Below are 11,914 nucleotides of genomic sequence, written 5' to 3'. Positions count from 1 at the left end.
AAGAGAGGGTTGCTGGAATGAAATCCAAGTCTGGTACTTCGTTCTTTCCTGTTTTCTGTTCTTTTTATTTCGGTTTTGACAAACAAATCAATTAAAAATGCAGCTGATGATGTGGCGACTTCATGCGATGATTGTCCCTAGAATTTCTCTTTATATATATTTGGTATACATTTTTTTAATAATCATGGTAGTGATTATGTATAATGAACTATTTAGAGTTATAAAATTTAGCATAAATAACGGTCCGCGCATTGTGCGGGTTATAGGCTCGTATTGATTATTGAGAAGTATTATTAAGTTTATCAGGTATATACATTTTTAAGATTTATATTAATTTTTTTTTGGACTATAGTTATTAGATATAATTTATTCATATCACGTCTGTCCCGAAACGATATACCGAAATATATTGATACTAAAATATTTCATTCCAGTGCTTCAACCGAAACGGTCACCATAACAAAATTTGAGACTTTGATTATTCTCATCTCCTAGTTATAACTTTCTCAAATTTTTACATAAAATATAATAAATAATTAAATTTTTTTAAATTTAAAAATAATAATAATATTAAAAAATTATATTCTAATAATATTTTATTTAACTTTTATATAAAATCAATTCATTTTATCTCATCGTCCAATCATACTTAAGAGAGAAGGAAAAGAAATTGAAAGAGTGAGACGGGTTTTATTTCAGGTAGGAAAAAGCAGGCTGAGTGCTCTTATATATGGATAGCCACTTATATACGTACATAAGGTATATAATTATTAATCAATCTGATGATGGGAGTACGTACGTGAGCGCATGTTCCATGTCCTAAACCACATTAGTATATATTATTTGTGTCTATCTTACCACCACGTATACGTAAAAAATAACTATCAAATAAGAATTTTAAGAATTATTTATCGAATTATTCAATTCTCAAACGTAAAATTTAATTTATATAATTTAAATTTTAAAATTTATCTTTTAGCGTTATTATTAGAAAATGACTTTTTGCATCACTTAAATTAGATGCAAAAAATACAAAATGATTGTGATTGTTTTCACAACCATTTTATATTTTTCACATCTAATTTAAGTGACACAAAAAATTATTTTTCTTGTAATGCGCATACAAGTAATTTCTAACGTCGTGCAGTTAAATATTTTTTAGATCTGATCTAAAAAGTATTTAAACATTTAAAAGAAAAAAATGAAAGACCACATACGCAGGATGGAAAGAATACATTCGTACATGGAAAATGATAAACTTAGTTTTAATTAACAACTTGTATACAACTATGTAATAAAATAATATTATTTTGACTTTTCTTTTGATTTGATGTGTTTAAATATAATTCAAAAATATTATTATATTTAAAATTATTTATAATTTGTGAATGAATTATTAGTCTATAGCTATATAATTTACCCTACATATATACATACATATAATATATGTATAGAAGGATTAAAAAATGACGTACGATGTCGATGTGGGGTCAGTATTTCAGTAATCATGTTAATATAATTAGATAAGTGAAAGTGAAAGCCAGCGGCCCAGCACATGCATATACGTATGTTGTTTGGTGCAGGCTGATTATAGTGTTGCTTGCATGAAAGACACTTTTAACTTCAGGGTTTTTATTTGTTTACTCAAAGTCTCATTGATCATATATATATATATATATGGTTATGTATATATAACTTATTCTCGTTGTCATGATCATCTATAAATGGATGGATGTCGAGGTTAGGTTTGGTTTTGATCAACTGCCCATGCCAGCTTCTTACTAAATATTTCAGCCACACCTACTTTCGTCTTTGTGGCAGCCTTGTGGTTTAAAATGACGTGCATATCATATGCATCCTGCATCATTGCTAAGGAATACCACCTACTCAGTGTGGAGCTGATCAAAATTTTTCTTCACCCATGATTATTGTACTAATTTAATGTGATTGGATAGATTTTATTTGAAACAGTACTAATTTAAATTTTGAATATGAAAGAATCAGTATTAGTACGTGATTTTGCTTGTACGTAGCAAATCTCATTTTACAATTGCAAAAGCTTCATTTTTGTACTAGGTTCTAGGGATGGTGAGTCCAGATGATGTTTGTCTATTTGAAGAACTTTTGTAGTCAGTGATATAGAGAGGGTGGACAACTGTGAATGAAGCCGAGAGTGTCCCTTTTTAATTGCCAATCTATCTTGGAGATCCATGTAGTTTCAGAAGTACGAGGGAGATCATCCTTGTATTTTAGGCCTAGTTAGATTCTCCCTAATTAACATATGTATTTCACTACAATATTTCAATTTTTCTACGCTTTCATATGAGAAAGAACTAAAAAGATTCAAATACCTGTCCAAGGGTTAAGTGGTTAAGACATACGTTGAGTGAGATGATATCAAAAGCTTTCCCGTTTCTCTATTCATGAATCTTCAATAGTATAAAGCTTTATTTTGATTTTGAGAAAACCTTAGGACCGGTCGGGCTGTAAATGAGATAAAAACAGCCAGCCAATAAAGACCCAACACGTAAGCCTTCCACCGAGACCTCCGTAGACCTGCATTACATGTGAAAATTATTTGGGGTATTTGAAATCAGAAACACGAAACGGAGCAGGAGCTTTATGTGGTTGATGAGTTGGTTTACGCTCTCGGTATCGGTCGGATCACTCTGCGGAGTGGTGGGAGGGGTTGTGGTGGAGATGGTGATGGCAGAGGAGACGGAGAAGCTGTCTTCGGACCGGCATATGCTTTCACAACGGAATGCAGCAGTGGCGAGGCACTTGCCGGTCTGGAGGAGAGCCATGGCGTCCTCCATCAGCCCTAAATGGCAACAAGCTTGCCCCAGAACTAAGTACCTGCATCAATGGCGTAGAGAGAGGAACTGAGTTAACGTGAACGAGTTTGCACTTGGGGAAACGACCGACTGAATCGCAACGAGATTTTAAAATTGCAAAACTTCCTCTGATAAATTTGTCTTTTCTTCTACTTTAAATAGAAGAGTTGATTTTCTTTATGCCAAACGAGGCTGGTAAATTAAAGTGAATATTAATGGGTGACGAACGACGAGTTTCATGATGGCAGAGGATTTCTCCCACTCGTCTTCTACACTTTCGGGGTCATGCTGAGATGCGGACGGTGCTGAGAAGCATTGGTCCGTCGGCGTTGCGCTGCGAGGCGCTCGTCGGCGTCGTGCTGAGATGGGGCATCTTGGAGAAGGGCTATGCGAGAAGGGAGGGTGTTCGGGAGAAGGGCTATGCGAGATGGGGCGTCCGGGAGAAGGCAGAATAGACGGAAATAAGCTGATGAATTGATGATTCCCTGTGGTTGACCCCATTTGTCTAACACTGCTTTTTCCTACGTGGCACTACGTGAATGGAGGGCTGTTTTAATCTCATTTATAGCCAGACTGGCGTGAAGCGTTTCTGTTTGATTTTTCTTTGGCATATCCAAATTGCACATTTCATATACTTCCTGTGAATATCAAAGGCCTTGCTGGCAGCATAGCAATGTTGGCAAATTGGCTGACATCATTTGTGATTACAATGACTGCAAACTTACTATTGAGTAGGAACAATGGAGGTATACCGTCTGGCTCTGTGTGTGTGTGGGTGTATTTGCTGCATGTGCACACGTCTGTCGTGGTCTTAACTGACGTAGTTCCTTATTCCAACAGCTACCTTCACAATTTATACCGTGGTTGCTGCTTTTACTATTATCTTTGTGTCACTTTGGGATGTTCCAGAAACTAAAGGCAGAGCTCTGGAAGAGATTTAGTAGTCATTTAGATGAATTTACTTCGTCAAGCCACTACAAGAAAAAAGGTCTTTTACAACGCTAAGAATAATCGTAAAAAATCCCAAATATCGCTAGAAATACTCATTTCCAGTGATTACAAAAAGTTATAAGTATTCACTTTCCCATAACCTATCTAATTCTGCTCTGTTTAACAACATTTGCAGGCATTGATTCAATCATCTATTAACATGTTTGGATAAAAAAAAAAAAAAAAAAAAAAAAAAAAAGTACCACTATCTATCATAATACCTGCCTCGAGTAGCTTCCAATGGATTTTTTCAGCAAATAATTGTAGTAAATATTAGTGATGTAACTAGAATTTGATTAATTTAATGTAGCTGAGGAAGACAACTGGAGCAACTAAGGTCAACAACGGCAAGTTACTCGACGCCTACATCCATAAATCTATATACATACTTACTCTCAGAGGGGAAAAATGTAATCTGGTGTCAATCAAGAAGCAGCAGTAAGACATTAACCCCAAAAATCAGTAAAACACATTGTATACGTCCACGCCGGACAAGCTTTCACAATCAGTTAGGAAAAAAAAATTTCTACAAGCCAAAAATGTACATTTTTTGGAAAGCAACGAGTGGGAATATTTCCCAATGAAATACCTGTGGTTCACGAAACAGAGTCTCAAGCTTTGAACCCAGAGATTTTCCGATGACGATGATGGAATGCCCATGCCCAGTCACAAACTAACCTAAGATGGAGGCAGCGAAAATGGGTTTCGTATGCACTCGGGAACGATGGGTCACACAAACTGCGGAAGGCCAAACCAAATAACTTCAAATTTTGAGTGGCTTAACAACTTCGGGTGCGTGGATTTGCAGGTAGGCGAAAATGGCGTTGAATGAAAATCGGCTTGGGTGTGGGAGTCGGGACGGTGAAGGAGGAAAATAGAAGAGGGGGGAAGATAAAACTTGGCTAATTTTCGCGCGCGAGCTTGTTGCGAACATTATTTTTCTAATTCCAGTGACGTAAATCATTGCTTTTAGTTTAATAATCGGTGCAACAACTGAAAGTAGGCCCACACGTGAGCTTAGTGTAAAATAAGAGTGGCGGGAATTAAATCGCTACCGATAATCAGTATTTGCAACGATTTCATTTATAGCAGTCTTAAAATCGCCGATTTAAACCCTTTTTCTTGTAGTGAGCATATATTGATCAACTTAATTTGGCTTTGAAGTGGCCGATATAATGCCGGAGTCATCGCATGTAGGTTGGGTTGCACAGATATTCCTTACTTTAATTTATTCTTTTGGAAAACTGCAAGAATTTGAGTTGCTCGAATGCCACCCTAGCATCCATAACCTCCCTGTGTATAACGTAGAGGGTGAGTCTTCCATCATATTTGCTTTGTGTTAGAGCAATCACAATGGTTTATTCATTTTGCATTTGTTTGTAAAATGGCCAGCAATTAGGGTTGCAAACAAACTGAATCAGTCAATTTCAAACAAAGGTACTCAAACTCAATTAACATGTTTACTCGCTCAAACTGGGCTCAAACTCGAATAAAACTCAAATATCCTTACTCGAACTTAGTTCATTAACTATTAATGTTATTCGAATTTGACTTAAGCTCGACTAAAAAATAAACAAACAACTCAAGTTTTTCATTCAAAGTTCTTATGATATAACTTTTTTTTATAAAAATAACTTAAAGTTATAAATTAAAAGAATAATATACAACATAAATGTAATAAATTAAACTGTTGAAAACATACAGATAAGATAATAAATCAATAATTGTAATTGTATGATATTATATATTATACAAATTATCATATACACATTTTGGGAACATAACATATCTATATTAAATAAGGTAAATTATAAATAAATTAATAATATATAATTCAGTATATAAAATATAACTAATATGTAATATATATAACATATGCATATATAAAACATATTATGAGTTTCAAAACGAGTCAAGCTTAGTTTATACGAGTTTTGTTCACAAGTCTAAATTGAGTCGAGCCGAGTCCATACGAGTTTTGCTCGTTTAATTTTCGAATATATATTAGTGTTTACGAACATCTCATTTATTAAATGAATCGAGTTCGAACCGAGTATACACAAGTCGAGCTCGAGCTGTTCACGAGCTACTATATTCATTTGCAGCCCTACCAGCAATGGTTTGAAAAAATGCTCTCTAAAATTATATGCAAACTACATTCATGTTATATTGGTTGTCTACATCTGGATATACGTGTATGTAATAATTTTTTATTGTTTGTTTCTCTTTAGTTATATTTCTTGCAATTACAATATTTTTTGAAAAAGGATTAAAAGAAAAGTATTTAATGATATAAAAAAGAATAGATAAGTTGATATAAATAGAGTAGACTTCAATTCCATGAAACAATCTTAGACGTACCTATTAGAGTATTGTTATTAGATTATGCACATGTAAATAATAATTTTGATGAATGTAAGATGAATATAGATTTTGACTATTCCATTTACATAAATCTCTACATTGGAATAGCTATTTTTTCATTATATAACAAGAAAATAATATAAAATAAATTTGACTTTGACTATTAACATCAAATCTCTACATTAGTTTATCTATTTATTTATTATATAGTAATGAATAAATAATAATTTAAAAAATATTTAATTTTTTAACTATTAATTTATTTTCTTTTCTCATATTTTACTATTCTAATTATGGGTTAAAAAATTATATTTTTTCAATTATCAATTTACAGGATAAACATAAAAAGCTTTGAACATAAATGAGTGAGACTTCGCTTCGGTGCTCAAGTAAAGAGCGAGATTTGATTCCCTACTGTATTGTAGCGTTGTTTGTCTACTAAGAAACCGAGGAAAATAGAAAGAAAGAGGAGAAAACGCGAAAGAGGATCGGAGTAGAGAGAGAGATGCAATTTGTGGTGAATACGTAGTTATCCTGTGACAGGCCCCAAGCAGCCCTAGAACCTCAGTCCTCACCCTCTTCTCGATCCTTTAAGGTCCTCTCTCTTTATTCACCATTACTTTCTCTAATTTTAAATATATGGGATCAATTTTCTTACCGTGAAGAAAAATTACAGAGCTCGAGCTTGTTTGGAACTCACATTTTTCTCACGAGGGGACATAATCCAGTGTGGTGGGACTCATGCCTTTTTGTTCGAGTTCGCTTCCAATCCCGTTCACGCAGTCTAGGTAACATTAAATTTCTCTTCTATATAATTTCATTTGCATATTTGTATGATTTCTATTCTTCATTTGAGGATTGAATCTGAATGGAAATGGGTAAATTCATGACGTCGTTGATTGTTTCGTTGAGTTGAGCTTTTCTTTGTTAGTACGCGTTGCAAGGAATTTATTTGTTGTATATGTCCCTGGTGCAGACCAAGCTCATTCAAGAATTTCACGAGGCCGAATGAAAGGAAGAAGAGAAGTAAAAAGTGGGAAAAAGATTTCGAGGAAAAGAAACTGATTTTAGTTGCGTTGAGGAGGAGAGATGGAGAGTTACGGAGAAATAATAAAATAAGAATTTAGTCTTTAAACAGTAAGGATCAAATTTGATTTTATCTTTACAATAACTATAACTCAAAGCCAAAATATTTGATTATGCCTAATTCAATTGCAAGCGATTTTTATTTCTAACAGTTAAAAAGTGAGCTTATTTTAACATTTGCATAAACTGCTCTAAGAGGATAGACTATTGTTCTTCGTTCTACATATACAGTACATAACATTGAATAGTGCCTCATGAGTAGTACAGATATTATGAGCCCATAATGCCAGACAGAATCATTTCTGGGGATTCTCTCTTGTTTTGTCTTCATGGAAGGAAGCAAGGAACCGATTCAGATACCTATTGTAAACACAAGGTCTCTCCAGGTGAACCAAGTGACCTGCCTTCTTTATGACCTGAAATGATGCATTTTCTCCCAGTTGCCTGTGATCACATTGTCCAAAATCACTCAGTACAGTTATGACTTTAAAATTATTCCTTTTAACATATGTACTACTAAACTTCTGTATTGTTAAGAAATCATATAAATAATCAAGTCTACTTTAAAAAATCATGTAAATTCTTAAATTTACTTTTTCTTTATTAGTTTAAGCTTTTAGAACTAATGGTAATTTAGTATGTATACATGATGCTATTAATTAATATTTTTTTAACCATTATCTTTTGTGGTGGCATCAAATGATTGGTAGATAATTTTTCAATCATTGAATGTCATGTCAAAAAATGTTGAAAGGTTGATGAGTTACAATTCATCTAATATATCATTTCATAGATAGCCATGATCAGACATACTCTTTCATGTTTTGGGCAATCTCCATGTCGAAAATCCGATCATACTCACCCCATAAGAGATGTATTATCTGCAAAAATATAAATAAAAGAAGTGGTACAACAAAAGCTTATCCTTTCTGGAAATAAACTAATAATGTAATTAAGAAGGGAATAGAATAATAGACAACTGGAGTGTATAATAAAGAAAGAATAATATTACATATAATCATAAAATGCGCAACGTCGTGCAGACATTTTGAAAAAAGTAAAGTGTAATATTAAAAAATTAATTTTTTTATATAAATTTTATATTTACTTATTTTTTTTAAAATGATATCGCAACGTTCACACACTCACGTTGCGACTATCATTTCTCTATAAAAGAAATAATATATACCTGTGGGAAATGGGGAACCGTGGCATCCTTGTTGCCGATGAGTAAAGCTTCTAGCAGTTCACCTCTCTCCTTTCTGTTGTTGAACATCACCTATAATTTCTCCAGGAACCATCCACAATAATTATGAAAAATGCTAATAACTTCCATACAAAAATGTTATTTCTATTTATTTTGTTTGGAGACAAAAGATCATGAGTGCCTGCCTTAGAGGAATCGAACTAAAATTAATTAAGATTGAATAATTATTATTAACATTAATTTAATATCATAAAAATTTTAAAAAATATTAGTGGTGAATATCTAGTCCACTAAACTTCAATAGATCACTGTTTTCAAACTCAAAGGTCACATCAAAATTATTACTTTTAGGTTGCCTAAAAGTTTAATTAAGGGTGATTTTAATTATTTTTTAACGTACATTGATAATTGAGTTTGATCTTCCTATGGGTTTGTTACATCAGTAATTGACTTGCATTGCATGGACACGCATCATGGTTAGGTATGTACGTAAAAATGACTCTCCGGAAGTCACGATGTTTGGGATGAAAGTTGCCACGGCTTACGACACTAGTTAGGTACGTATTAGTTGGGAGTTTTTTGGGTTATTTGGATAGTGAGACGAAATGAAATGATTTTAGAGAAAAGTTAAAAGTTAAATAAAATAGTATTAGAATATTATTTTTTTAATATTATTATTCTTTTTGAGATTTGAAAAAAAGTTGAATTGAAATTTGAAAAAATTAAACTATTTATTATATTTTATATTAGAATTTAGAAAAATTGTAATGTTGGAATAAGATGAGATAAGATAAAATGATTTCTCAATCCAAACAGCTCTTAAATGTCCCGTTTGTTTATAGTTTCATCTCATCTTATCTCATCATTATAATTTTTCAGATTTCTATACAAAATATCATAAACAATTCAATTTTTTCAAATCTCAAAATAATAATAATATTAAAACATAATATTCTAACAATATTTTATTCAACTTTCATTTAAAATTATCTCATCTCATCTCACTAAATTACACCTAATTTAGTTTTTAAGCCTAGCTATATATATATATATAGCCTCATATCCTAATGTAAAAAATAAAAAATAAAAAATAAAAAAAGGACTTTCTGGGTATTTACATTAACTCTACCATTAATAAATTTGGTCAATGTAGATTGGAATATGCAATCCAATACCTAATGCTTGATGACTTGATGACATATGGTCCGATCTGAGTTGGAAACCTCTACCCCTTCTATAAAAAAAACAATACGCAATCCAATATTTTTCGTAGAGTCCAAAACTAGGAAGATAATCATGACCTGCTTTTTAGCGTGAAAACGATTTACTTTTTAAATGAAATTATTCTCTAACTTTTTTTTTGGTAATGATACATGTATACTCATTTTTACAATCCTTTATAAAACTATATTTTAAAATGAGGATATTCATATAAAATGATGTTACTTTTATAAGTTATTTTATATAAATACTCTTGATTTAAAATATAATTATATAAAAGATTGTAAAAATATTGTATAACTATAATTTTTTATTATTTTTACAACTTTCCAAAACGTAAATAATTAGTATACCCATAGTTAGTTAGTTAAAGAGAACGTACACTATGTATAATATGCATAACACTAACCAAGTCAAATTCAACTGTATTTAGTAACGATCAAAATTCATTTGGAAATATTAAGAAACACAAATAAATAAATAAAATGCCTCATACCCTAATGTAAACGTCCTTTTTTAATACATATTTCATAAAAATAAATAAATTATAAGTTAAACCCATCGTAACATATTAAAAATTTTATATGCAGTCATTTTCTATCAAACATATTGACGAAGATATTAAATACATTATATAAAAGTATTTTTTTCAATTTTATATATACATTTAGAAAAAAAAAAACAGGAGGCCGTACGTGGCCCCTGCGGCCCCCCCGCTTCTGGTTCGAACCCAACCGTTTCGTCAAGTTCCATATTGATCAGCCACGCAAAACTAGACGTGATTGCCATATGATGAAGATATTGCAATGGGAAATTTAAAGAAAAAGTGATATAGCATGAGTGTCGGAGCAAACCTCAAGGAAGTCTTTGTGAAGCCGATCCGGAAACCACAGCTTTTTGTGAGCAGCAACAGAGAGAAGCGCTTTCATACCTTTGACCGAGGTAGGCAACAGGAGCTCCGACGAAGAAGAAAACCCCATGCTTTTCAGCATTGTTTCATTGATGGTATCGGTCATTGCCACGACCGAGCCGGACGCCACCACGGCCTGAACCAGGTCAGGGTGCCGTTCAGCCATTTTGAACGCCACCATCCCACCGTAACTGAACCCAACCAAGGTGCATCTCTCCACCCCGAGCTTCCGCAGTCCTGTAGCCAAGCACTCGGCTTGGAAATCCGGGGAACGGTCGGTTTTATCGGTGATAGAGCCGCCAAAGAAGAGGAGGTCCGGCACGTAAACGGAGTATTTCTTAGTAAGAGCTCCCACCTGGAATTGCCAAGTCACGATGCCCTCGGCGGCGAAACCGTGTATCAGCACCACCACGGGCTTGCTAGGTTTAGCCGGGGGCTCTTGATTTTGGCCTTTTATGGGAGTCTTGAGGGTCTCCAATGGAACCCAGAAGTTCATGACAGTTCCTGGTTCAATCTCCAACGTGTAGGGTTTAACCCCTGCCATCTTCATTAACCCATGCAGCAACGGCTTCTGTACTTCAACAAGATTCACCATTGATGTCTAGCTTTCTCTTTCCTTGTCTTGCTTTCAGCTTCCTCAGTTCTCAATCTGTATTATTTGGTTGAGCAATCAACGAATCTACGAAAGATGTCATTTAAGTAAGGAGAGTACAGGAAGCGAAACACAGAAGGATAAAAAAAATTAAATAAAAAAAACAAAGGAATTAGGTAAGGCACTGGGACCTAATTGGTTGTTATAATTTCCATTTTCGTTAATTTATTTTGTTTCCCTTCATTCTGCACGGGATGCTCAACAAACTGAGCGGATGGAAATAATCTTGTCCCTAGTTTAAAATTATAATTCTGATCGGCCCATGCATTCTCTACGAGTATTCATACCAAAATCAATACCGGAATTAATGGACCTGCAGCTGGCCATGGGCACGGCCACATGGTAACTGGCCGCTAAAGTCTTGGCCTCGTTTTGTCATGAGATAAGATATTTTTTTAAAGTTAAATAAAATATTATTATAATATAATTTTATTTTAAAATTTAAAAAAAATAAATTATTTATTATATTTTATATGAAAATTTGATAAAATTATAATAATTAGATAAGATAATTTAATATTTAGTAACCAAGTCTTAATTAATGGAGTTAGAGAATATATATATATATATATATATATATTTTACACACGTATATAGAAGGATTAAAAAAGGACGTACGATGTAGATGTGGGGTTAATAATCATGTTAAT

The 11,914-nt window shown here is 33.1% G+C and overlaps 1 protein-coding gene across 2 annotated transcripts; it reads right to left on the bottom strand.

The window, feature by feature from the left end:
• Positions 1-7,362: 7,362 nt before the first annotated feature.
• On the bottom strand, positions 7,363-11,478 carry LOC122307771 (epoxide hydrolase 3-like). Of its 2 annotated transcripts, XM_043120864.1 has the most exons (4): positions 10,557-11,470; positions 8,464-8,553; positions 8,088-8,155; positions 7,363-7,718 (listed from the first exon to the last, which is right to left on the bottom strand). In XM_043120864.1, the coding sequence occupies exons 1-4, from the start codon at positions 11,205-11,207 to the stop codon at positions 7,571-7,573; spliced, it is 957 nt and encodes a 318-aa protein (XP_042976798.1). In that variant the 5' UTR covers positions 11,208-11,470; the 3' UTR covers positions 7,363-7,570. The 2 variants fall into 2 exon arrangements, with proteins under 2 accessions (XP_042976798.1, XP_042976804.1); XM_043120870.1 differs by lacking the exon at positions 8,088-8,155 and having other exon boundaries at positions 10,557-11,478.
• Positions 11,479-11,914: the final 436 nt, after the last annotated feature.

Source organism: Carya illinoinensis, chromosome 1 (genome assembly GCF_018687715.1).
Source record: "Carya illinoinensis cultivar Pawnee chromosome 1, C.illinoinensisPawnee_v1, whole genome shotgun sequence".
Taxonomy (NCBI): Eukaryota; Viridiplantae; Streptophyta; class Magnoliopsida; order Fagales; family Juglandaceae; genus Carya; species Carya illinoinensis.
The sequence above is the reverse complement of the archived record's forward strand: the minus strand, read 5'-3'. Positions and strand labels throughout refer to the sequence as shown.